Source organism: Teleopsis dalmanni, chromosome 1, assembly GCF_002237135.1.
Source record: "Teleopsis dalmanni isolate 2A chromosome 1, ASM223713v2, whole genome shotgun sequence".
Taxonomy (NCBI): domain Eukaryota; kingdom Metazoa; phylum Arthropoda; class Insecta; order Diptera; family Diopsidae; genus Teleopsis; species Teleopsis dalmanni.
Window position 1 is genome coordinate 166,519,661 of NC_051846.1, and position 25,580 is coordinate 166,545,240.

Sequence of the window (25,580 nt, forward strand, 5' to 3'; positions counted from 1 at the left end):
TAACACATATTTTTTATTATGATGAAATGATCAATATTTAACAAAAAAAAAAGTGATGTATTTTTGAAATTAAAATAAGTTTATAATCTTATATTTTTATTTGTAGTACTTTTTATACTTACATAAATTAAAAATGTTCTGAAAATTAAAAGAAAGGCATTTCAACTTACAATTAAATTGTTGCATCAACATATGTATTAAAAACATTTATTTTCTTTAATATCATTTGTTTTTTTTTTTTTTGAATATTTTTAATTTCATTTTTTTACATTATCATATATCAAACTGAAAAACTAAATTATATAAATATTAAAAGATAATATCAACTTATACAAAGACAAAATTTCATATATTGTAAACATATTTAAAACTAAAACTTTGTTATGAATACTTGTGTTTGTCATTTTTTTTTCTCATTAATATTTAATCAAAAACAACTAAAACAAATTACATATTAAAGAGCTTAAATATTTAAAATTTATTTCTTACAAAAATTATTTATCACTTACGTAATATTATATATAATTAAAAATACTTATAATTTTTTATTATACAAAAAATCGAAAAACAAAACATTGTATAGACTAAAAACCAAGAACACTGTTTTTCCGCTATATATAAGTTTAATTTATATGTATACATAATAATTTACACATATTATTTGAAATTTAATTTTCAGTTAATAAACTATATTATTTTAATATATCAAATTAAAAACAAAAATAATCTTTTACTTACCTATGAAAAATCAAAATGTGTGAGAACAAAAAAATTTAAGTAAAATTGTACCTTCTGCTGAAAAAGTATCCGGATTTTGTTGTTTGTTAACTACTCCTTAAGTAATAGACCTTTTTCAAAAATTTTTGTTATGTTGGTACACCCTTTCTTGACATGATACAAATTTGAGCGCCATCTGTCAATTAGTTTGTTTACAGCAGCTGTTCATGTGAGACTACCTCAAGTGCATTTGGCGATTTTTACTATGGAATAGTAAAGTTGTATCCTACTACACAATTCCTTGCTACTCGATAATTTTTGTATGTAACGGATGCAAAATTCAAGATTGCAGCTGAGGTGGTCAAATCTTCATTTTATGTTGATGACCAGATTCTCTCTCTGAATTACATCAATTACGATGCGAAACTGGGAAGCTTCAGAAACTGGGAGGTTTCGAACTACCTAAATGGCACTCAAATCAACGAGCCTTCAGGATTGACACTACCATCAAGGATGGTAGATTCGAATGCTGTTACTAGCACATTGGGACTAAAATAGGATTAAGATCATGATAGTATAACATATTTAACAAATCCTACACTGTAGTCTCAATATTATTAAATTAAATGTAACTTTCTGTTACATTAAAAATCCTGTTCCACTATCTATCAAAATGACATTTTCCTGTAACTTTGTTTTTAAAATGACAAATCATCAAGTTATTAGAATTAATAAAAATCAGTATGAAATTATTCCATCTATTATACTAACTATTATTCATTTGAATTCGATTTTCTATTAATATTAATTTGTGTTATAAAAACTAATATTAGATATAATGTTTATATTTACACTATTAATATTAATGTGATATATAAGTTTGCTGCCCTGTGAAAACCTTAAGGTTATATATAGTTGAATATGTTTGGTTGTTCGGGAATTAATTTTTTTTTCTTTATGATAACATATTGTTTGATTTACATATTCTACATTAAGTTTCAATTTCTTTTGCTGACATCAACACATTTTCTAATATTAAATTCATTTCAATTAAATACATATCAGTTATCAATTATGCTTCTTCATTTCTACTCTACTTCACTCAATCCAACTTTTATACTCGTATTATCATTTAAATAAACTACAGATCTACTATTCTAATCCACTATTTTAAATTATATTGAAATAGAAGAATAATAAACAAAAACATTGAAAGCGCTAATTAACAGCACCAAAAATGAGAAAACTGCTACTTAATAGCACTGAAGAATAAAAGATCAATTTTTAAAAAATTTCTGTATCATATATTAAACCACCTTTATTTCTCTATTGCATCGTAGATCTTAATACTTTCTACATTGTAGTGTAGTTTATAAGAAACTTATAATGAATATATCGAACAGATTTACGTTACGCTTATATCTATATTTCCTTCTTTAACCTTTGCGCCACAGCATATTAGAAACTCTGCAGCAATTTCGCAACTAAAAAAATCCTTTTATATATTTGATTTTTATTTTAAGTACTTATACGTACTGGTCATCATTAGTTTGTTGTGCAGCACAATCTTCATATATCTCCATTACCATTTTTAATGTTTCTTCATCGTTTTGCAGTTTTTCGTTAATCATTTCATGGCCACGTTCGATATTGATTCCTCCATCTTCATTCATCTATTTATTTAAATTTAAGATTTTTCAAAAAAAAAAAGATAAATCGCATTAATCTTGAAAATTCAAAACTCACTTAATCACAGTGTGCATTGCATATTTGTGGTACTTAAAAGTGTGAATATATACTCGAAAACCATCAAACATAATCCAATATTTATCATATATATTACAATGAACTATTATGCAGTACAATGGGTTCTTTGTAATGCAATCCCTAATGGTTCTATTTCAAATCACTGATAGCTATATTAGCCTCATTATATTATATATCATTATATATTATATTTAAAACTGCCGAGCTTCCCTAAATGACTTAGCAAGGCGGATATAGGCGTTCTACTTACTACAGTTGAACTGGCAATTAAACAAAAATACCAGAGATATAGGCGTTCTACTTGCTACAGTTAAACTGGCAATTAAACAAAAATACCAGAGAATACCTCAACGTAAGATATCTAGTTTGACTTAAAATAATTTAGGTGAAAAAACCAATCAATCAGCTACTTCAATTAAGGCGGAACCTGCTCAGCACCATGGTACCTGTGCAGACGGGTCACTGCGAAATGGAAGACATGCCATTAGACGGGATTACTCAATAATGACTTTTGTCGCGGTTGTGGCTCTGAGAATGAGGAGGATACCGTGCTGCATCTCAAGTGTCAGTGCATGTTTTTAGCTAGGAGAAGAGTAAAAATCTTTAAGACTCCTTTTCTTACCGACCTGACCGAGCTGTCATTCTGTAATATTACGGACTTAGCCAAATTTATAGAACTCAATGAAGATTTTTTAATAAATTTTATTCGATGAAGAGGACTAGCTCCAGGTAATAAGTCAATGGAATCCATAACAAAGATATTATCTGAATATTGTATTTATCGATACATTTATAGTAATATTCTATTACTTATTTTGGAATGATCAATACTTAAACCCATTTAAATTTTTATGCTTCTACTATTTTAAATCCATGAGTTTCATTTGAACTCAAAATATCATTCAACCATGTATTATAAATACTTGATTTCCTTACCAATCCACCCTTCTTGAGGAAGCAGGCTAGAAAACATTTAGAATTTGTAGTTGCTGAATCATCCATATTTCTTAAGCTGGCTTCTTCATCTTCATAATATGTGAATTTTATCAAAATTATTATATATTAAAATTTTAGTATACATCACATACCTTCTGATAATGGGTATTCCTCGTTACATTCTTGCATCATAGTTTCAGCTTCAGTTTGACCGGATACAATTGTAAATATATTAAAAATAAAAAATATTAAAATCAATAAAGGAAAGATTTTTATAGTTGCCATTTCTAGTACACTCCAAAATCGATTGTTACTGGTTGAAATGCAATGAAATTTTAAAACCTCATGAACTCTTACAGCTTTTTATACCTACAAAAATAACTAATTAACGAAAAAATTTCACTTAGATCGCCGTAAGTAGGTTTTATTTCTTTATTACCACAACTGTGAACAAATACTTTCGGTGATTATATAATTAACGTTTGAAAAAGTTATTGACAGTTCATGTTCCAGAACAGGGGTGTGTAGACCAGAAACGATAGCGGGCCAATACAAATCACTGTACAAGTTGGAGGACCGCAGAAACAAATAGATACGTCGCGGGTCGCATGTGACTCGTGGGCCGTGCTTTGGACAGTTCTGTTCTAAAATAACTACTTTCATATATAGCAAAAAGTCATCAAAGAAACATTTGTTAATTTAATAAGTAATTAAAATATACTTGTCTTATATTATAAATATTAAAAACACATTTTTTTTGCCCATTAAAGGTAAAAGTAAATTTTTACAAAATTTTTATTAGGTTCAGTAAAGATGACTGAACTGAAGATAGAAAAAATATTCTAGGAAGAAAAGTATTCTAATGAAGACTTTAAACTTTAAAGACTGTAAACTTTAAAGACTGTAAACTTTAGTGTTTATTAAGCACTTAAAATAAGCAAAACAAAAAATTATACTGCTCTAAACATTTTGGGGATCCAAATGCCTAGACTCAGTACTTTACTACTAAACCCGGTCTTCCCAAAACAAACGAAACTTAAAAATAAATTTCACAGCTCATAAAGTAATACATTTTTTTAATAACACATTTAATTCTTTACAGTTAATTCATAAAATTTAATCTCAAAGAGGTTCAACAGTATTATAAATAAATACTGGGGCACTGGCGACTACTTTAGTACTCGCACCAAAACATTACTGTAGTAATTTTGACAACGATTTAGTTCTTAACATTGCATATTGACAACATCTGAGAAACTTCACAGGACCGTCACAACTAGAAAAAAATAAAAATTTTAATTAATTATGATACATACATAATTACAGTTACTTTAACTACTTACGCATCTGTTATAACGACATTAAAAGCGCAAAGATTAAAGATGTAATTAGCAGTATCCATTTCATTTTTGGACAACTGATCTTTGAAAGCTGCTAACATAAACGGCACATTCACTTTATAGTTTTCTATCTGCGGAAAATACAATTATCATAATTATGTATCTTATCATATTATGTTAAGATACTAATATATAAAAAAATTAAAAATTTTTATAATATATCTGAGATTTTTTGTAACTCTGCAATAAACATGACTTGGCTTAACTCTGTAGCATGACTTCACCTATATGTAGACTTAGAAACACGTTTATAACAAATAGAAATATCAACCATGTATACCAATTCATGTCAACTTACAGAAAATAACTGAAATCTAATATTTTTTGTTAAAAACTAAATAGAAACAGAAAACAATTAGAAAGATGTAGTGTTTCCTAAACCGGACAAGAATCACTTATTTTCGCAGAACTGGCGTCCCATTAGCCTGCTCCCAACTCTGGGGAAATTGGCAGAACGAATAATCCTGGCTTGGCTAAAAACAGTGGTGAATGCCCTAAATATCCTTCCGGACGAACAATTCGGGTTTAGGGATGATCTCTCCATGGAACTACAACTAACTCTAAGTCAACGGGTAAACCGCTCTAAGTATACGGGAATCAACCAGGATGATAATATTCGACATAGCCAAAGCCTTTTACATGGTCTGGCAAGATGGCCTTGTAGTCAAAATGACCCATTTTGGGGTCCCAAGCGGGCAATTCAAATCACAACAACAACAACTATATACAATTGATATATTATCCCTTTACTATCTCTTTTCGAGTCCTTCTGAACTGCGTTTGAACGCAAGTCCTAAATGTGATTTAGGATACAAAATCGTCACTCTAACCTTACCTAACTTAAGTATTGCAAAGTTATAAAGTGAAAAATGAGACACTACGATTTTCACTTTTTATTCAGATAATGTTGTAAATATTTACTCCTTTAGAGTTTACAGGTATATATTAATGGAAAGGTTCATATCAATAAACATAACATCGCATTTAGATTATTAAAAATCCAGAAGTGACTTTAGAAAGACGACTAAATCCAATGAAAGTTAATGTATGTATTTTATGATAGTTGGTTTGTTTCTACTTAAACTAATTTGGAAATAACAAAAGTGTGACACAAACTGTCAGTTCTCTTCTCTCCAGCTATATGATTATCAATTCTTTTTCTTTTCTCCGGTGACTGGCCTTCATCGTGTCCGGGTATTGTATGTCTTTAAAGTGTATGTCTTTAATTAGTTTACTAAATAGGCAATACAGTCTCAGTATGCATAGCCAGTGATGACAGTGATGACAGTGACGAAACTCCAGTTAGTAAATAACTGGAGATTCGGTCACATGAATAATGAAATCTCATGAATGAAGTATATTTTTATTTACTTAAAGATATGTACTTACTACTTTAACTTTTCTCAATATACAAGATATGTAACATAAAGAATTTTCATTTAATTCGGCTTCTAAAATTCCAGCTGCAATAATTTCCTCTGTTGTTCAATATATGGTATATAATATAAAATTTAAATTAACTTTTCTTAATAATTTTAATTTAATTAAAATATTTAACTAATTACAGTACCTTCCGTAATTTGCACTTCTGAGCGGCATGCATCATATGCGTTTGTATGTTCAACTCCAGTCATGCCGTGAATTTGCTTCGAGATTATAAATAAAATAATTATCCAAACAGAGTTATTAGTTATTGCCATCTTCCACAGCTCCAACCTATAACTATCACAATAAAAAAATTTATATAAAACTAACTTAAACTAACTTAAATATAATTAAATTCTCTTTTATATGCCAAAGAAATAAAAAAAAAATTTTACAGCTTCACTTATTAGTAAAACAACTGTTTTACGCAAATGTTATTGGTTTGTCACTATATTAATCTTTGCACCCAATATTATCTTAATAAACAACAGAATGAAGTGAGATACAAAAGATATGCGATACTGACTTCTAATACAGCAGAGATGATCTATTATGCTTCTTTTAACACCCTAAATGAACAGAATACATCTCTATTCTTCGATAAAAGCCAGAATATCAGCTGTTAATGGTATTATAATATTAGATGAGGATAGAATCTTCTCCTGAAATAGATAAAATATTTCCATTTCATTCTTTCATATAAAATTATACAATTGAAAAATACTAATATATTTTCTATAGTCTTTAGTGTTACTACTATACTTACTACTATACTATACTACTATACTTTAGTCGTACTTACTATAGTCTTTTCTATAGCAAATATTCTTATGGTTACCAATGTTATCGGACTATATTTTATAGTGGCATCATAAATATATTATCTGAATTAATTCTAATCCTCCTTGATATTGAGATGCAACAACAACAAAATTAGTTTTTCAGAGTCTAATATCAATTTCTGCTGTGAAATAAATATGGCATTGCCTGAATTGTCTAAAATTCCCAACAAATACAAAAAACTGACTAGCAGTAGACTTATTCTATTTTTCATTCTTATTATTCTACTAAGTCGACTAAGCAGTAGAGAAGTAGTAACTTATGGAACAAAAACGATCATATTCATTAAAATGTTGAGGATTGGTTAAGGCAACTGGCAATAGTGGTGTACAATAATCCACCTAAGTCACGGGATGATATATAAAAAATTGTTAATAATAACAATAATAGATCCATTTTTGAGATTATTTGAAGCATGGTAATATTAGTATTTAAAAATATAATTTATGTATATATTCTTATCATTTATATTTCTAGGTATTTTGTGATTAGCATATGTGTTTAAATGCCAGTAGGTATATGATGTATATAAGTTATATATATACTTATGCTTGTTAAAACTAATTTATATTTTTTTTTTATTAGACTTGTTTCCTAAAAACTTGTTTTGGTATGTTTTCAAATAACAATATTATAATAATAGTGAAAACATTAAATAAAATCAATGAATAATAATAAATATATTTTCATTAATGTATGAGCAATCAAAAACAGACTATAAAACAGATATCTAAAACTATAGAAAATAATATATATAGTTGTTATGGCATGAAGAACTTTAAACACTTAATACTTGTTTATAATACATTTTTAGTGTATAGTAGTATTACAGTGACTGTCACAAAGCACACCTTCCAGCTATATTATTTTGTTATTTTAAGTGTTTATACTTAGAATTGTTATTACAGATAACAGATAAACTCAGCTGTCATTGTCTAGACATGTAATATATATCTGGAATATACAGATAACCTTCTACCTATATCACTTTATTATTTTAAGTGTTTATACTTAGAATTTTTATTACAGATAACAGATAAACTCAGCTGTCATTGTCTATTATTCCAGACATATATTACTTGTCTGGAATTTACAGATAACCTTCCAACTATATTACTTTGTTATTTTAAGTGTTCATACTTAGAATTGTTATTACGGATAACAGATAAACTCAGCTGTCATTGTCTATTATTCCAATCATATATATTTTCTCCAGCAACTTTACATACACTGACTAAATATAGCTTTTAATTTAGTTTCTGAGAAATGAAATTCTGTAGTATCAAGCTGCAAGGTCTTAGTTCCTATTGGATTCCATATACATATTCCATATACAAGACCTTGGCGTCAAACGCTATATGACAAGTTCCATTAAAATGTGTTATGATTATTGTTCCAAATTTCACAAAATCTATTTGTCTTTATATCTACCTTTCTTGCGTAAATAATCTTTTTAATATACTAATTGTATTGAAATTAACTTCTTGAATAAATTCTGCTGCACAAGACTCTTATAACATTAGTTCATTTTTCTGCAATTATGTTAAAAGATGGACACTCTCCGTAAAGCACTTCTTTACACAAAAGTCTTCGAAAGATGAGTTTTCAGTCTAAAATTAAATCTAATCTAAACCAGTCTGAATAGTGTTTTCAATACAATGACGAAATTTATCAGGCTAAAATCTGAAATTTTAGAAAGTAGTCCGAACATATATAATACCTAAAGTTGTTTAGGTTCATCATTATCATATATAATAAAGTTGTTTAGGATCATCATCATTAATGGCGCTATGATCCTACACTTAAAAACATATTAAGTGAGGAGCTCTGGGGAGGGAGATGGAAAACCCCCAGTTTGATGATTTGAATATTGTAATAGATGTTAGCCTAGCAGATTTTATATATTTTCTATCATAGATTTTTAGATACGCATAAAGATCATCGTAATAAAAAACAGAGATATTAGAAAACTACAATGTTTTTATTATTAAAAAATAAAAATTTTTTTTGTTAATTGAAATTATGAAAATATTACGCTAGTATTATAGTTCTTGTTCTCTAAATCCATTCTGGAAACAAGCAACAAATTCAGCAGCACGTGCACACCTAAACGAAATAAGTTTAATTAATTAAAACTAATACTTAACCTATTTACTTACATATCATTTCGGGTTAAACCATCAGCGCAATTCTTAAATATTTTAATGGAAATGCCTGTTATATATTCATCTTGATTGAAATAATTCTTAGCAACACTAATGCAACCATCGATGTTAATGGATCCATTTTCATACATCTAAATTTTTTTTTTTTCAATATTATTAATTTGTTTTACATTTTTAAAAAAACATAAAGAAGAGATATTCAAATTTAAATCCTTTCTAGGACTATTTGTATTGTATTTATTAAATAGTTTAAAAGAAAAATTCAAAAAAATCTTAAAAAAATTATTTACGAATAATTAAATTTAAAAAATAATTCAAATACCACTAATGATGAGTATTTGGCAATACATGAAACGGCGTAGTATGGTCAGCCAAATTTTAATAAGTTAACTAAAATTTTTGTTGTTGTCTTTTCATTTCTATTCGAAATCTTCTAACTTTTCAATAGTTTATTTTCGTCATAAAATGCGTCACTTTCTACAAAAAAAAAATCAACATTAAAAATATAAGTATTATAAGAAATACGAATAATTGTTCAGATTTTTCTAGTCGGGATCAGCGAACTTGTAGAGCGACAAATAGCTTTAAAATAAAAAATAAACCACCTCGAAAATGAACTTTTAATTCGTTGAACTTGGGATTTTCAAATAAAGCTGTAGTTTATAAGCTCGCTCTAATTTAAAGCACGACAAGTGCTTTGGTTAGTGTCACTTAAAAAAATAAACAGTTACAAAAAACTTGGAACTTGGGCATTGAGAGTTTATGTAGCCTTGGCTACTTGCAAAAAAATATGATTAATTTGATAGGCACGAGTTCTAAGCCTGGCACTTGCAGTCCAAATAAATTATATATGGAATATAAACTAGTACTCACTCGCCAAGTACTCACTCCATTCACTGATGATGAGTACTTGGCAATACTCGAAACAGTGTTGTATGATTAAACAAATTTCGATAAATTAACTAAAATTTTTGTTGTTGTCTTTTCATTTCTAAAATTTTAAAAATTATATGTTTTAATAATAAATATTCTGTACATTAAACACTATTTAAATTATTAAATATATATAAACACGTGAACTTAAATAATATCTACATATATTATATTTATTTTTATTAACTTACCATAAAAGTGCGTTTCAAGAGACAATAGGAAAAGCATTTCACATTATCAGATACTTCGTCCTCATATACCGCTGCTAAGGAAAGTGTCTCCTCTAAATTATACAAATGATGATAAAAATTAAGTAAAATTATATAAAATAAACCAATCTTACATGTAAATTAATTTCAATTTAGTTTAACAAATTTTTAATAATCATTTGAACAGTACAAACCTTGTGAAAGAGGTTGTTCTGTCTCACAGTCCTGAACGATTTGAGCGTAATTTAATGAATCATAATCCATACTTAATCCATTTGAAATGAAAATAGCAAAAATAAACGCTGTAAAGATTTTTATAGTCAGCATTTTTGGAGTTCCCGAATTTCGATTGTCATTTAATGAAAACTTATTAAATAATGAAAAGTCTAGCTACTTTTCACGTTATTTTATTTACTAGAAAGTAATTACAAGTAAATTTCAAAATTGAAGTAATGTTTTAAATAAATTAATGGTTCTCATTAATTTTTAAATTATTTTTTAATTTAATTTATAGTTGTTGTGTTTTCAGTGCTGATAAGCATTTTTGTTCTTTAAGTATTATTTTAAGGTCTATCAGATATTTTATTGCTAAACAAAAAAAAAAAAATACGCTAAGAAAATTCAAAAGACTTTTAAAAATCACTTTACAAAACTTACAATTATAATTCTTAAAAACGTATGTATAGTAAACAAAAACCATAATAATTTAAATATTACATAGAACAAAATTATACATATGAAGATGACTACTAAACAAAAAAAACCCTCATGTAGTTAGAGTATACTTTTTGAATGTGCGCCTGCTCACCCCGAATTTGTTCTCCCTATACTTAAATGATCTGCATGACTTTTCTCTGCATTATATATATACAACGGGCGGAGTTCTTATCAACTCAACTCATACAAAAGTGCTTTTGTATGATGATGATGATGTGGTTCTGCGGACTCACTTGATGTATTGCAAATTATGATAGATGATCTGTTTAGTTATTGTTCACAACGGGATCTTATGGCAGATTATTATTTTCAGAAAAGGTCCTAGACTAAGCAATTCGTTGTCGTGGAAGTTCGAAGAAAGCCAGGTAGAAATTGAATACAATAATAAATACCAATACCTTGGGATATTAAGCATTTTTAAAGACAGGATTTAGATTTTGACTTCCACGAAAAAATTGAAAGCTCTATTTCCAATTTCAATAAGTGTATCACGGGGTACATCAAATTGGGTATATCCCAAATAGCTGTATCAGATAGATGCAAATAATTATTAATAGAAAAACAAAAATATCCAAGACTCTAAAATTTATTTATTCAATTAAATATTTATGGCCACATAATAATTAATAAAAATATATAATGAACATGGGTTCTGTTTTTAAACAATAAGACGCAAATAGATGGATGGATAGGTAGAGACAACCAGAGATTGATAGACATACAGATTAATAGAAAGTTGGATTATTAGACAAATAGGCAGATACAGTAAGTTCTATAAAGGGTTCTTATGGACATGTTCACTAACGCAGCTGATTTTTTCTCTTGTACTAAGTATTAAAACACAAATTTCTACAGTTGCTATTTTTTTCTATTTTATTTTGTATTTTAAAAACTGAAATGAAATGTAGTAGAAATATTAACAAAAAACGTAGACTTTTAAGAGAATATAGTACATTGATTTGATTTGATTGAAAAGAATACACACACACACACAATATTAATTTGAACAAATTTCAAAAGTTATACCGAAATCGACTAGAAGACATTATAAGTTTATTATTTTCTATTTTCGAAGGTATATTAATCTAAATTATTATGCTGGAAAAACTCTGTTAAACAATTTGCAAACTCCATGGCAAATTTACATCTGAAAAATATAAGTAGAATTAATTGAAACTAGTATTAAGCCTATTTACTTACAGGTCCTGTTCGTCTACTAAGTTCGCGCATTGTTCGAATATAGAAATTGCAACTAAAACATCCTCTTCACTTTCAAAGTGATTCCTAGCAACTTCCAAGCAGCCATCAGGGTCTATATAACCGGCTTCATTAAACTAATTAAATTTAAATAAAAATGTATTAAAAATTATAGATTATAAATTTGAAACTTTTTAATGAATTCAACTGATATGTGTAAGAAAAACCGTAAATCAATAAGAACTCAAACTATAATAAATTTCAACAAAATTTTTATTTTATTTCTTTAATTAAAAAATTTTTTGATTAACTATACCCCAATTTCGAAGATTATCAAATACCCATCATCAATGATCTTTAGAAATAGCTCAATGATATATAAGTCCGAAAGTGTCAGGCTTTCAACTCTGAATCCGCCAAAATTTTTGGAATAATTATTTATTCGTCTGATAGATATCAATGCCAAATACTGCATGTAGTTTCATTATTCAAACATCAAATTTTTTGTTATTTCTTCGAATTCAATCTGACTCAGAACACCTCTGCTAAGACCGATCCCTACTTACGCTAAGGTATTTCAATTTTATGGTTTACCTAGAATACATAAACATACCATAAACATAAACATACAAACATACCACTTAGACCAGTTCTGTAATCTACTCGAGTATTTAGCTAAAATATATCCCAACACATTGGAAATATCTTTAGAAACATAATAGAATACATAAACCAAACATACCACTTAGACTAGTTCTGTAATCTACTCGAGTATTTAGCTAAAATATATCCCAACACATTAGAAATATCTTTAGAAACATAATCGGGGAAAACTACGACATAGGAAACTCGTTTGATCTCAAAAAAAAAAAATAACATTTTAAAGACATTGTATTCTAAGAATAAGTAGTACTACATTATCTTAGTGTAAATAACATATTTAATCAGGAACATACTTGATTACGAGGGTCACTATTTATATGTTGAGCATAATAATAAAAAAATACTAACTTGTCGTTGAAAATTGCTTTATTGTTTCACAAAGTATTCTCCTTTATGATTAATACACTTTTGCGTGCATTCGAACTATTTATTAAAGTATTTTTTTCAATCTTCTTTAGACATCTCCAAAACATGGTTTTTAAATGCAACAAGAGCTTCTGCTTCTTCCGCCAACAAAAATCGTTGTCCATGCAATTTATGCTTGACGTCGGGAACAAAAAGAGGTCATTGGGTGCCAAATCCGGACTGTACGTCGGTTGAGTCATTAATACGATTTTTTGAATGTTCAAATAGTCGGTTATTAGACGACATGTGTGAGCACTCGGATTGTCTTGATGGAGAATTAAGATACTGATACCTTAAACTATTTATTTAAACGCATACCCCACTACAAATATTGTGTTATGTTTCTCCTCTCATTGTAATTAGTGTTTATTTAGACACTTACAACATGTTATTTAGACCGCAACAAAATTTTCATTATTGTTATTTAGTATTCATTTAGGCTCATAAGTCGCAAAAAACAAAAAGGCTAAAATTTATACTAACAAATCAATCAAACATATACATAAACATAAACATAAACATATACAAATACTAGTGGTAAAAAATGCCAACAAAAGAATTTAAATGAATTTAGAACACACTACTAAACAACAGCTAACCACCGAGTCATATTAACAGAATTACGAGACTTAGTGTCTCGTATAAAGGACACTGTGTAAAGACCAACAAATCGTACTTTTTCTTCTTCATTCCATTGTATTTCCAAGAGAACATTGGGCCATACAAAGCGTATTAAGGATCAATAATCAACCAGATTTTTCAGTATATTCTACATCCCTAACCTTTTTACCCAAAATTTAGTAAAAATGTCTTTGGATATTTAAAAATATAATTTTTTTATATTCGATACGTTATTTGGTTTTACATCTTATAGTTTTATTTTCTCGCAAATCATACACACAAATAAATAAACTAAATAATAGGTATATATTATTATAATAATTTTTGCATATTTACCATAAAAGTTCTCTGCATAAGACAATATAAATCACATTCGATAAACTCGATTTTCGATCTAATTATGTCAAGTATGGATGCCGTCTCGTCTATTGTACATATATAAAATCAAGTATTTTTGAAATAAAAAAACCTGTGAACTTAACTTTTTTAACGATTTTAGATTAATTTTAGGCTGCTGAATGCTGTTACCCGTTTATTGACCAGATATGTGGATCTCTGGCAACAATCAAATCTTATTGGCATAGACCCAAATATCTTGGATAAAAGCGGTTTGTAAGTTTGAGTTGTAGAGACACAAACTAACCCAAAACCGTCGTAAAATCAAAAGAAAAATAAATAATTTTTGTGTGATTAACATACGAACCAAACGGTTGGAAATTTTCCATTTCACAATCATAATCTATTGCATCGTAATCTAATTGTTGGAAATTTTGTGCGTTATTTGAAAATATTGAAATTAAAACAATAAGACTGATGGAAGCTGAACTCCTTATAGTTAACATATTTCGTCCTTTCAGCACACGATTATCACCTAATGAAAACTTTTGAAATATTAACCACTCCATTGATTTCTCCACACTCTTTTATACATGAAAAAGTAATTACAAATACGAGTACATCTTTAAGTTTAATTAATTTTTTAAATAAATTAATTGTTCGCATTTAGTTATAAAACTTTTCTTAATTAACAGCTGCTTATTGATCGATAGGAAGTATTTTTGTAATATAATTTTCTCTCAAGACCTATTCAATACGAAACATCCCAATATGTCATAGCTAAACAAAGTGAAACAAAAAAATTGTATCAATAATTTTAAATCAAAAAAATTTCGAAATTTATTAACTTCCAAAGAAAAAATTTTTAAGAAAATATTTACGTTACTATATATAATATTTAAAGCTCCATGTGAGATCAATATTATTAAAAACTTTACAATTAGTAACACATTTAGAGTAATGCGATACCTTAAATCTATATATTCTTTATATAAATAAGTAATTCGGAAAATCTCCAAATAATATTCTCCAAGAAAAAAAAGATTTTGAAACTGAGAATATAATTTTCGATTTAGCACAGTTTGAGTTCTATATCTTTACAATTCATGACTTGCAACAAATCACTCATACCAAAACAGTCACCAAAAAAAAAAATTAACAATATTATTAACCAATGGCAGTCAGACCGATGGTGGGGCCAGAACCATGTGTCATAAAAATAAAAAACAACCAAAACAAAAAAGAATTATTGGAATAATCTACAGAATTAATACAATCCAAATTACTTATTGGTACTTATAATTTGTATGAACTTATCAAAAGAAAAACTTAGACTCATCACAGAAATCTTATTAGGACACTCTAAGCTAAAATACCACCTTACGAGATTGGGTATATATACAAATGAAAACTGTCGATTCTGCGAAGAGAAGAGACAAATGTGCTGTCAGAATGCCCCTGCGTTAATGCACATACGGAGTATACTCCTGAGAATGTATACCATTGCGGAAGAGACAATACAACTCTGTAAAGTAGTTTCTATACTACTCTTTAGCAAAGAGTATATCTCAACAGAGCTTAGAGAATTACTCTAAACCCAGGAATGAGTACAATAGACCTGACAGTTTCAGTACCACTTCCCGTATCAATAATAATAATAATTAACCAATTATTGTATATTTCACACATTTTAGTTTAGTGATCACAAAAACTTTGATTTTAGAATCTTGACTGTTTCGCAAGCTCTTAGTTCTAAGTTGATGCTTAAAAGATTCAATAAAAATCAAAATAATTTAAAAAAAAAAGTTTCGTAAACGTTGATTTAAACATTTAATTTGATAGAGTTTTTAGTTTTTTTATATATACTCCATGTAATGCCTAATAAGGTACGAGGGCGGTTTGCTAAGTCAGTGACTTTTTGAATTTCCCGCGCAGTTACTCCAAATGCAACAGTGCTGCCGTCAGCTGTAAACTACCAGTGGGCAATTTTTTAATTTTGAGCAAGCTACGTCGTTTAGTTGGTGTTTGATAGTCTTTGGAAAAAAGTGGAAAAAAGTAAATTTCATTAAGCATTACGATCCCAAATCCACGAATTGCAACCCCATCCAACATATTATCCAGATTTAACCCCCTGCGACTATTTTCTGTTTCCAAACCTAAAGAAATGACTGAGCAGTAAGAGATTTGAGTCGAATGACAAACGCGTATTTTGAGAGCTTTGAGAAAACCTATTATTTGAAGGAAATAAGAAAATTATAAAAACGCTGGACTAAATATATCGAGCTAAAAGGTGATTATGTAGAAAAATAAAATGTTTATTTGACGAAAAAAATTTGTTTTATTCAAAAAGTCACTGCGTTATCAAATCGCCCTCGTACCAGTTAACTGTTTATTATAAATAAATAATATTTCTTCGTAATCAGAAACGTAAATCCTTAATTATTTATTTTAAATGATATTGTATATTTAAAAAATAATTTATAAATAATTATTAATTTCTTACACTGAACACTGCTGTTTTCTGGTTTACGTATGAATATCGGTAATCGTAACGAGTGATTATACCTTCCCAACCTAACCTTAGGTTGGACAACAATGCTAAAATATTATCTACAAATGTTTCTTTATAGATATTAATTTTTTAGACCAATAAATTTCATACAGAAATTTACAGTAGATACAGTTTATCTACTGAGTAACAGTAATGACTGCATTGTAAATGAATTGATATTTACGTAAAATGCTTTAAATAATTTTTTGTCGTTCTATTTAATTATATATATATTATCTAATGTACCATAAGTAGTAGCATAAATTTTCACCTTTCGAGAACATGTTTTAAAATTAACATTGATACACCTCTCAGTTAACACGTCTCAAAGATAGGATTAAAGATTCTGACACCTACAAATTTGATAGAATGTAGAATAATATATAATAGACGCCCATTTTATTTGCTCGCGGCTTGTTGTTGTTAAGGCTCAAGCCCGATATTTTTAATGGTTTTAGTAGAACTAAAAAAGATTTAGAAATCGAAACATATTTAAAGAATTATAAATAGGCTTATCAACAACCTAATCTAGAAGATTCTCAAGAATAAATCCATAAATTAAATATTATATTAATATTTATTGATTATGTGGAAAAAGAATCCAATATGAATGATATAAGTCACTCTATTCATAGACAAATTTAAAAGCAATCTACAGCAAACCTTAATTTGATATTATTAACACCTTTCAAGGAAGTATAGTATTAATAAAATGACTTTAAATCGAATACCTTAGCTTTTACTCTTATTAATTAACAGTGTATATGTTTCTTTTTTTAAAAAATGTTGAGCTGTCTTTAGACTTATCTTAAAAAAATATTTATGAAAAGATATAGAATATATACGATCTATGGAAGTCGTACTTTATTTCTTAATACATTTGATTAGTAATAGATTATAAATAGAAATTAAGAAAAAATGTTTAACTAAAATAACGTAACTAACGTTATTTTAATTTAAAAATTAAAAGAAAGTCTCAACCTTTCAACTTAAAGCTAGCTTCAAAGCCTTTAAGATCAAAGCAAATAATGTCTAAACTTATCTCTTCTTTTTAGATTATCTTAATTTCGCAAGACTAGCACCCGTAAAATGTTGAAAATAATTTTAATGGAAGCATGCATATCTCCTACCATAATCAAGCCGCTTCCAAATCTCTAACCTTGGTCCAATTTTTAAATAGGACTATTTTTTCTCAAAACAGAATATCGAGACAATTCAATGTTTCTTTTCTTCTAGTTCAGAGATGAGAAAACATATTCGTTAAATACAAAGTGAATGAACGCTCCTATTAGGATATCTAAAAACAACTAGCAAAGATCGTTAAATCTTCCAGTTAAATGTGATCATTTGCGGCTACCTTCATGATAGACGACGAAACATTATTGTTATTTTGAAAAACTCACTTATATAAAAATACTTTATTAAGTAGTTAAAGATAAGGATCCCTGTATTACATATAATAATATAGATTTATATATAATAAGCGACCTTAGTGAACTTCAAGAACGTTTAAATTTTTAAAAGATTTAGAGAGGGGATTAGATGATTTAAAGGATTAAAATTTTGGAGTTTGAATTCAACACTCTTAATTTTTTAACTTCCAGTCCAAATGTAGAAAGTTTTCAAAAAAAATACAATCACGAGTATAATCAGAATCGATTTATGTTTAGCACGAAATCAAGGTCCTAACGCAATAAATAAATCTAATATTTATTTATTTATAAAATAAATTTATATATAGTTCTGTGTTTAGAACTATACATATATATAGCATATATTTTAGGTTGTCGATTATCGATTGCTCCAAACCAAGGAAGGAAGTTTATAATTAGCCTATACTATAGTCCATATGATAAGCCTAGAGATATAACTATTTCAATTGAATAAAATATTTTTATGGTAAGAAAATCTAATAATAATATTTTAATATTTAATTATAATAATCGTTAACATATGTATTAATTTGTATTATTTTTCTTAATTACATAAATGCTCTTAGTGATTCATCAGTCAACATACTAAATTGAACACATCTAACAAGTTCAACAATTTCATCACAACTACAAAAAAAATATATAAATTAAATATTAAAAATTCTTTCAGCAAAAATAATTACGTATTATCTCCACTTCTATTTGCATTGCATGTACTTATAATACCGCCAAGAGCTTCCAATGCTTCCGAACCTTTTCCAAGGATAGATTCGGATGCACTCAGTGCTGCCTCCACATTGATAGCTCCAGATTCATCAATCTAAACATAATATATGCTTCATTATATATATGTATATGTTTAATCATTATAATTTGGTTTAATTAATAATTAAGAATTAATTTTAACTTGAAGTATATAAAGTGCAATTACCCTAATAACTCATACTTATTACAGAATAGTTTATTGTACTAAACACCATTTAACTAAAAACCTTAACTGTTATTATTTGTATCTGTTACTATTGTGAAGCTATTGTCAAGTTAGCTTATCTAAAATCAATGCCGCTACTTACAACCTATAAGAAATTCGTGAGAAGCCCAAGTCCATCGGGTAATATTATTATATGCAACAATTTAATATCTTATGTTACTAGGTTCAACTTCTACGCAAATATGGAAACCACAACAAAAAATGCATGCTGAAATATTGATTTTGATGTCCGAGAAGACTGTTAGCATTAAAAAATTGAAACCATCATAAAATATTAACAAAAAAATATATAAAATGATTAACGATCAATTTTAGAGAAAATTGAAGACGTGGCATAAAATTTCATTTAATCATACAGTTGAAATATAATAATTCTGATTTGTTTAACTGTTGGAGTTAAGGTTATATTCACTTCATTTTAATATCTTTAAACTTTAATTAAATTAAAATTAATGGACTTTTGAGACTCGATATGACATTTGCTACATCTCCAAACTGAAGGAACTCTTTCAGAAATAGAATATCATCTGTTTATTTAAAGAACAGTGTATACTATACGATAAATAGACTAATCAAATTGAACCTTAAAGAACGACAAAATGGATTCACAGCAAGATGGTTAAGCACTGCCTAACCTCAGGATCATAATAATTCGAAAATAAAAAACCAAGATCATCGAATGTGTTTATTGGATAAACATTGTTCGAGCTTTGATACACATTGGATTATAATAACTGTGTTTATTGGATAAACATTATTCAAACTTTCATCCACACTGGATTTTAATAACTATGTTTATTGGATAAACACTGTTCAAGCTTTGATCCACACTGGATTAAAATAACTGTGTTTATTGAATAAACACTGTTTAAGCTTTGAACCACACTGGATTATAATAACTGTGTTTATTGGATAAACACTGTTCAAGCTTTGACCCCCACTGGATTATAATAACTGTGTCTATTGAATAAACACTGTTCAAGCTTTGATCCCCACTGGATCAACCATTTTAATTCGTCTTACACTATTTTAATCAAAAACCCACTATTAATATTAATATTCATATGTTATATAGTTGGATTTTGTGTTATTAGTAACTGATTTGATATTCTTTTTTTTATTAATAATTTGTTTATTAGATATATATTTCCATACCAATTTAAATTTTTTCATTACACAACTCATAAAGCACTTAGCATTTTCACTTAAATTAACGTCGATGAATGTTAACTCTTCCAATTCCGCTGTAGATAAAAATAAAAAAAAATTTTTAAATTTTCGATTATTTTAATCTACAAAATTATTTTTCTATATCAGTTATTATGTACCATTCGTAACAGGCACTTCCTTGCGACATAAATCGAGAACCTCTTCGCTGCCATAACGAAATGGAGATGCCATGCTTTGAAAACTATTTGCAATTAATAATAAAGCTATCAACGAAATAATTTTATTTGCCATCTTATATATAACTTTCAATATATATAACTAGTACTCAAAGAATCCAACTAAAGAACTTGACGCAATGCAATCTCTTTTTATATGATTTGACAGCTATTGCACGAACTTAGTAGCTTCGTGGTCTAATATTCAGTCTTCGGATATAGTTAAAAATTTTTTTAAATAATTAAGCAGTTGATTTTCGAACAGATAGTAATTGTTATTACAATTAAAAATATGGTTTAATTTGTATTGAACACAGAATAACAAACATCGTATACCATATGGTTTTAGGTGGCAAATCTGTTTTTTCTTGAGTCAAATAACCATTGAGTCACTCAAATCAACAAATTATTATTAAGATTACGACTATTCACAAACACACTTATGAGTTATTTCCATTACTCACCATTCTACTTCATGAGTTTTTGGATCATTCGCAGTTCCTTCTTGCTTTAGAATTTCATACATTGGATTTCTTAATATGACTCCCCAATCAACCGTATTTTCGCCTAATATTTGGTTTATCGTTCTTGACTTCTATATCATCAGCAACCCGTTAATGAATGTGCGAATGTAACAATACTGAAACCCAAAAAATTACCTTACATTAAATATTTTCGTAAGAATAATCATGAGCAAGAGCTAAGAAAAAGCTAAGATTAAAATGGATCATATATCATAAGAATACAGAAAGACAGAACAAAGAGTAAAATTAGAAGGGTTCGAACAGCAATGAAGTAGCAACAACAGAAATTTGACTAATTTATTGAAAGTTGCGTGACCATTCAACGGTATTTCGAGTATTACCAAGTACTTATCATCAGTGATCTTAGAAAATATTTGAATTTTTTATTTAATTATAGTTAAAATTAGTATAAAATTAATTTCTTTTCGTCATAAGACGCGTCACATTTGACAAAAATAATTAACTTTAAGAGTAAAATTTTTTTTGCTGTAACTTAAAGTGGAGTTTGATGCACAAACTTAAGCAAATTCAACGTCTTAAGACGACAACCAGGCAGGATATAGATAGTAGTAGACTCATTACCAGGCAGGATGAGTCTTTAAATTTAGAGTCATATTTAACGATGCATTCCAAAGATTGTTGATTTTGTTTTATGTGAAATTACTACATCCCTTCTCAAAATAATTCTCGTTCCCTGAATGGTTTTACGATAACCAAAGCAATCAGTCAATATTTATTTAGATGTACTTGATCAATGTCTTTGATCAATTTTGACTCTTTTTTTTTAAATTTGGGTTCTTATCTAAAATATCCTTCCAAAGAATATTGATTTGTTACAGTAACACTTTTATATATTTACTAATTGGAGTAATATTTTATTCGTAGGTAATTTTAAATTCATTATCTCCAGAACAGCTTTACGTTGTTCTTTCAACATTAATAACAGCAGTTTCAATACAAACCAACCACAGATACGAAACAAAGTATAAAGATCATTAGCTATAACTTTTGTACCCAAATCTGTTATGTACGATTGGAGTTGTTCCAAATCTTTATGTCCCTCCAAAACAAACACAAACCTTCGGCTAATGTATGTTTTTCTTTTAATTATATGACTCAAATAAACATTTGTCATTTTAAGTTATGCGATTACTCATTTAGTTTGTTTTATTTTAGGTATTTTGGAATAAAATAAGAGAAGAGACTATATTTAATATATATTCATTGCTTATTTTGAATTATGTACCAATTCAAAATAAACTCAAATAGTAAGTATACAGTAACCAAACAGTGCTCGCAATATGAGAAGAATGTGGTTTAATTAATAAGTTCCTATAACTTTTTGAATCGAGAGTATAGGTATATGAAATAAAAATATATATAATATATATACATATTATAAAAATGTATATATAATATAAATAATATATATAACAGTTTATGGAATATACTATCTATATATCTGAATCAATCTAATGACAAAATCATTTGTACTAGAACTGCAGTACATAGGTTATAGGTATAAATCCAAAAAAAAATCTGGTCTAAAATATGCATTTAAAAATTTTGGGAAAATATTTGATGACTCTGTCGCAGGAACAGATGCTTGAGCGCTCTTCAAATTTGCAAATATATCTGTTTCAAAAGGTTTAACTTTATTTTACATCGCTGGGTACCAACAGACCTATGCGTAGTTTACAACCAACCAAATGTACCTAACCTAACCTATGTTTTAATGTAAGTTTTGTTTTTAATTATATATGTTTATATAGCAATATAAACGACTTCTATATGTGAAGCGTCTTCGTGATAGAAATAACTATCCTTTCACCATTTTTCATGAATGTCATTTATTTTATTATTAAAATAAAAAATTATAATTAAATTATAATATAATTTATATAAGATTATATTGGATTATATATCAATATTGTTATCACCGATTTCATCCAAATCGTGGAGTCTATCGATGTTCGAAATGGCGATCACTCAAGCTTCGTGCTGCAAATTTATCTTTCGCACATCTATCATATTGTTCAGCAGCCTCACAACTAAAATAAAAATAATATAATGTATATGTAACATAATTATATAATAAAAAAAAAATTAAAGTTTATAAAATTTGTTTAAAAAAAATATTTACTGATTTTCTGAGACTTCAAGATTATCACAGATATTAACGATTTCAGTTGCTATATTCATTTTATTTGTGTTGCTACCAATATAACCCCGAACAGTTCTGAGGACAGCTTCACCATTAAACTTTCCATTTTCAGTCATCTATACAAGAATAATGATAATTCAATAAAATAAAAATCTATTCAAATTTATAATAAGAAAAATTTCGAATACTACCTTTTAATATATCAATGCTTTTTATACGAAGAAAAAATAATTTAAGAAAAAAAATGAGTAAAAGATAGAATTATAATTTTTATAATAATAAGTTACGTTGGGTTAATAGGACTAACCGTAAGCCACACATGACCTACTGATCTTTAGTGATACCAGATAGTCACTTTCGGTATTTAAGAAGTGCTTAAAGCTCTATTCCTAAGGCAAAGATCCCAAGCATTTTTCAACAATTTTTTTATACTTATTTTTAGACCAGATCTAAGTCAGATATGAGCCCACAGCCTAATACCATGCTAGCACCATGCTCTTTCAGGAAAGTGGTCTTTCATGTTTATAAGTTAAATATATAAATGTCTTAGGGTATGTAAGTTACGAGTACTTCTGTTTAGTTTATTTTTTTTTTTTGTTGAAATAAATTCTTTAAATAGTTTAGTAATAATGGAGGCTTTCAAAAAAAATTCTATTCTATTAATTTTGGTGTTTTATTTGCATAAAGTACACTTTGAGTCCTGTCACTAGCACTTAAGTCGGGTCGACCATCTTAAGAGTAGAAAAACTTTATAAAAAAACAAATGGAATGAATATCAAATAGCATACCATATATAGTATGCCATATATAGTATGGTATGCTGTTCACAATAAAGTAGAACACATTCTACTTTCAAAAACCGGGTTAAAGAAATAAATAATTGGAAGTTGTTAGAAATACCCACTCAAATAAATAATGAAGCAAATTTAATTTTTAATGAAAAGCAAATATTAAGGAAGAATCTAAATACATGTGGTATTATTTGGACTTTAGAATCACTATTATTATTTGTGACTTGGTACGTATACGTCGATCATAGGGGCTCACGCTGCATCAATGATAATGATTAATTTCCCTTTGGGAACGTTTTTTTTTTAAATATTATAAAAAAAATCCTTGCTATCAGAAATACTTATCCATGAAAACCACAAACTGTTTTCTGAACTGTTATTTAAACATATTTTTTTATTTGTTTAAAAAAAACCTAAACACTATTATTGAAACGAATTATTTTAATTAATTAAAAATACTTAAATTAACTTAACTATACGTTACCAAATTAGTTTTTTTCATAAGGCAGGCTCTTAAACACTTCGCATTCATACTTAATGAGTTCTGTCTCGATATCATGGCCTCGAAATCGGCTTAAAAAAATAGAGATAATAGAGATAATTGCTATTAATCCAAAATGTTTCATGTCATATATCAATTTTAGATAATGTGATAACATAAAATATTAACCGATAACATTAACATAAACATACATTCGGAAGCACCAGTTTCTTTGCGACAAGACTCCACCATTTCTTTAAAGGAACTCACTGGTTCAGCACGCATCGGGGTTGTTTGGACTTTGACTAGCAAAAACACCAAAATTAAAAATATTATACTTTTATGAACTATCATCTTCCGCAAAATTAATTTTAATACATTAATGTCACTTAAAGAAATCGTTATAACTAAAATTTTAATTATTTGTCTTTTATAAACCAAAAACATTTCATATAAAATTTCCATGAGTTTCATTCATGTGTGAAATTACAACTCTTCTGATCATTTCCATTCGACCGAAGTGGATAGGTTGTTTTAATAATTTTGTTTTTGGATAATATTTTTAAGTATATATACTACACGAAAAATTAATAAATATTTACTAAGCATCTAAAATGACATGCTTTAAAAAAAGTTTATAGGTCAAGGTTCTCATATTCCTTCAAGCATTGAACAAATAAAAAAATTTTAGACTTTCTTCATAAAAGTGTATCGGACTTTATAAATTAATGTATCTTAATACTATCTTAACAAATAAAAGTAACGCCAATAAAATATTTAAATATACATCATAGTTTCCGAAATAAAAACATTAAAAAAATTATATAAAATATACTTATTGCATATCGCTTGGGTGTAGCCAAGCGGGTCATGTAGGGTCCAAAAAGTATGTCTGAAGTAAAGTTTCGTAATTTGTATGTTAAATTATC

General features: G+C 27.7%; 5 protein-coding genes across 5 annotated transcripts; all 5 read right to left on the bottom strand.

Moving 5' to 3' along the window:
* Window positions 1-2,009: 2,009 nt before the first annotated feature.
* Window positions 2,010-3,761, bottom strand: LOC119669906. Its single transcript, XM_038079958.1, has 4 exons — window positions 3,573-3,761; window positions 3,421-3,509; window positions 2,254-2,390; window positions 2,010-2,201 (listed from the first exon to the last, which is right to left on the bottom strand). Exons 1-4 carry the CDS (start codon window positions 3,703-3,705, stop codon window positions 2,123-2,125), a joined length of 438 nt encoding a protein of 145 aa, XP_037935886.1. The 5' UTR covers window positions 3,706-3,761; the 3' UTR covers window positions 2,010-2,122.
* A 792-nt stretch (window positions 3,762-4,553) lies between these two features.
* On the bottom strand, window positions 4,554-6,543 carry LOC119669915. Its single transcript, XM_038079970.1, has 4 exons — window positions 6,391-6,543; window positions 6,210-6,298; window positions 4,764-4,891; window positions 4,554-4,696 (listed from the first exon to the last, which is right to left on the bottom strand). Exons 1-4 carry the CDS (start codon window positions 6,518-6,520, stop codon window positions 4,615-4,617), a joined length of 429 nt encoding a protein of 142 aa, XP_037935898.1. The 5' UTR covers window positions 6,521-6,543; the 3' UTR covers window positions 4,554-4,614.
* Window positions 6,544-9,100: 2,557 nt separating this feature from the next.
* On the bottom strand, window positions 9,101-10,741 carry LOC119669924. The gene is made up of 4 exons (XM_038079981.1): window positions 10,587-10,741; window positions 10,375-10,466; window positions 9,245-9,381; window positions 9,101-9,191 (listed from the first exon to the last, which is right to left on the bottom strand). Exons 1-4 carry the CDS (start codon window positions 10,717-10,719, stop codon window positions 9,128-9,130), a joined length of 426 nt encoding a protein of 141 aa, XP_037935909.1. The 5' UTR covers window positions 10,720-10,741; the 3' UTR covers window positions 9,101-9,127.
* Window positions 10,742-12,179: 1,438 nt separating this feature from the next.
* LOC119669934 lies at window positions 12,180-14,932 on the bottom strand. Its single transcript, XM_038079991.1, has 4 exons — window positions 14,699-14,932; window positions 14,332-14,420; window positions 12,310-12,443; window positions 12,180-12,256 (listed from the first exon to the last, which is right to left on the bottom strand). Exons 1-4 carry the CDS (start codon window positions 14,898-14,900, stop codon window positions 12,190-12,192), a joined length of 492 nt encoding a protein of 163 aa, XP_037935919.1. The 5' UTR covers window positions 14,901-14,932; the 3' UTR covers window positions 12,180-12,189.
* A 3,895-nt stretch (window positions 14,933-18,827) lies between these two features.
* On the bottom strand, window positions 18,828-20,810 carry LOC119669944 (general odorant-binding protein 19d-like). The gene is made up of 4 exons (XM_038080002.1): window positions 20,635-20,810; window positions 20,462-20,550; window positions 18,999-19,135; window positions 18,828-18,942 (listed from the first exon to the last, which is right to left on the bottom strand). Exons 1-4 carry the CDS (start codon window positions 20,765-20,767, stop codon window positions 18,864-18,866), a joined length of 438 nt encoding a protein of 145 aa, XP_037935930.1. The 5' UTR covers window positions 20,768-20,810; the 3' UTR covers window positions 18,828-18,863.
* Window positions 20,811-25,580: the final 4,770 nt, after the last annotated feature.

What these genes read in the sequence shown, in the direction of transcription:
- LOC119669906 (XM_038079958.1), bottom strand. Translation starts at nt 3,705, where the DNA reads ATGGCAACTATAAAAATCTTTCCTTTATTGATTTTAATATTTTTTATT. An exon ending in TCCTCAAGAAGGGTGGATTG is followed by an intron (nt 2,391 to 3,420) that starts GTAAGGAAATCA and finishes TTAAATAAATAG; the next exon opens with ATGAATGAAGATGGAGGAAT. An exon ending in CAACAAACTAATGATGACCA is followed by an intron (nt 2,202 to 2,253) that starts GTACGTATAAGT and finishes GGATTTTTTTAG; the next exon opens with TTGCGAAATTGCTGCAGAGT.
- LOC119669915 (XM_038079970.1), bottom strand. Translation starts at nt 6,520, where the DNA reads ATGGCAATAACTAATAACTCTGTTTGGATAATTATTTTATTTATAATC. An exon ending in AGAAGTGCAAATTACGGAAG is followed by an intron (nt 6,299 to 6,390) that starts GTACTGTAATTA and finishes ATTGAACAACAG; the next exon opens with AGGAAATTATTGCAGCTGGA. An exon ending in TATTGAGAAAAGTTAAAGTA is followed by an intron (nt 4,892 to 6,209) that starts GTAAGTACATAT and finishes TATTTTCCGCAG; the next exon opens with ATAGAAAACTATAAAGTGAA.
- LOC119669924 (XM_038079981.1), bottom strand. Translation starts at nt 10,719, where the DNA reads ATGCTGACTATAAAAATCTTTACAGCGTTTATTTTTGCTATTTTCATT. An exon ending in AGAACAACCTCTTTCACAAG is followed by an intron (nt 10,467 to 10,586) that starts GTTTGTACTGTT and finishes TGTATAATTTAG; the next exon opens with AGGAGACACTTTCCTTAGCA. An exon ending in GGTTTAACCCGAAATGATAT is followed by an intron (nt 9,192 to 9,244) that starts GTAAGTAAATAG and finishes TATTTCGTTTAG; the next exon opens with GTGTGCACGTGCTGCTGAAT.
- LOC119669934 (XM_038079991.1), bottom strand. Translation starts at nt 14,900, where the DNA reads ATGGAGTGGTTAATATTTCAAAAGTTTTCATTAGGTGATAATCGTGTG. An exon ending in GGAAAATTTCCAACCGTTTG is followed by an intron (nt 14,421 to 14,698) that starts GTTCGTATGTTA and finishes TATGTACAATAG; the next exon opens with ACGAGACGGCATCCATACTT. An exon ending in TTAGTAGACGAACAGGACCT is followed by an intron (nt 12,257 to 12,309) that starts GTAAGTAAATAG and finishes TATATTTTTCAG; the next exon opens with ATGTAAATTTGCCATGGAGT.
- LOC119669944 (XM_038080002.1), bottom strand. Translation starts at nt 20,767, where the DNA reads ATGGCAAATAAAATTATTTCGTTGATAGCTTTATTATTAATTGCAAAT. An exon ending in GGAAGTGCCTGTTACGAATG is followed by an intron (nt 20,551 to 20,634) that starts GTACATAATAAC and finishes TTTTATCTACAG; the next exon opens with CGGAATTGGAAGAGTTAACA. An exon ending in AATAGAAGTGGAGATAATAC is followed by an intron (nt 18,943 to 18,998) that starts GTAATTATTTTT and finishes TTTTTTTTGTAG; the next exon opens with TTGTGATGAAATTGTTGAAC.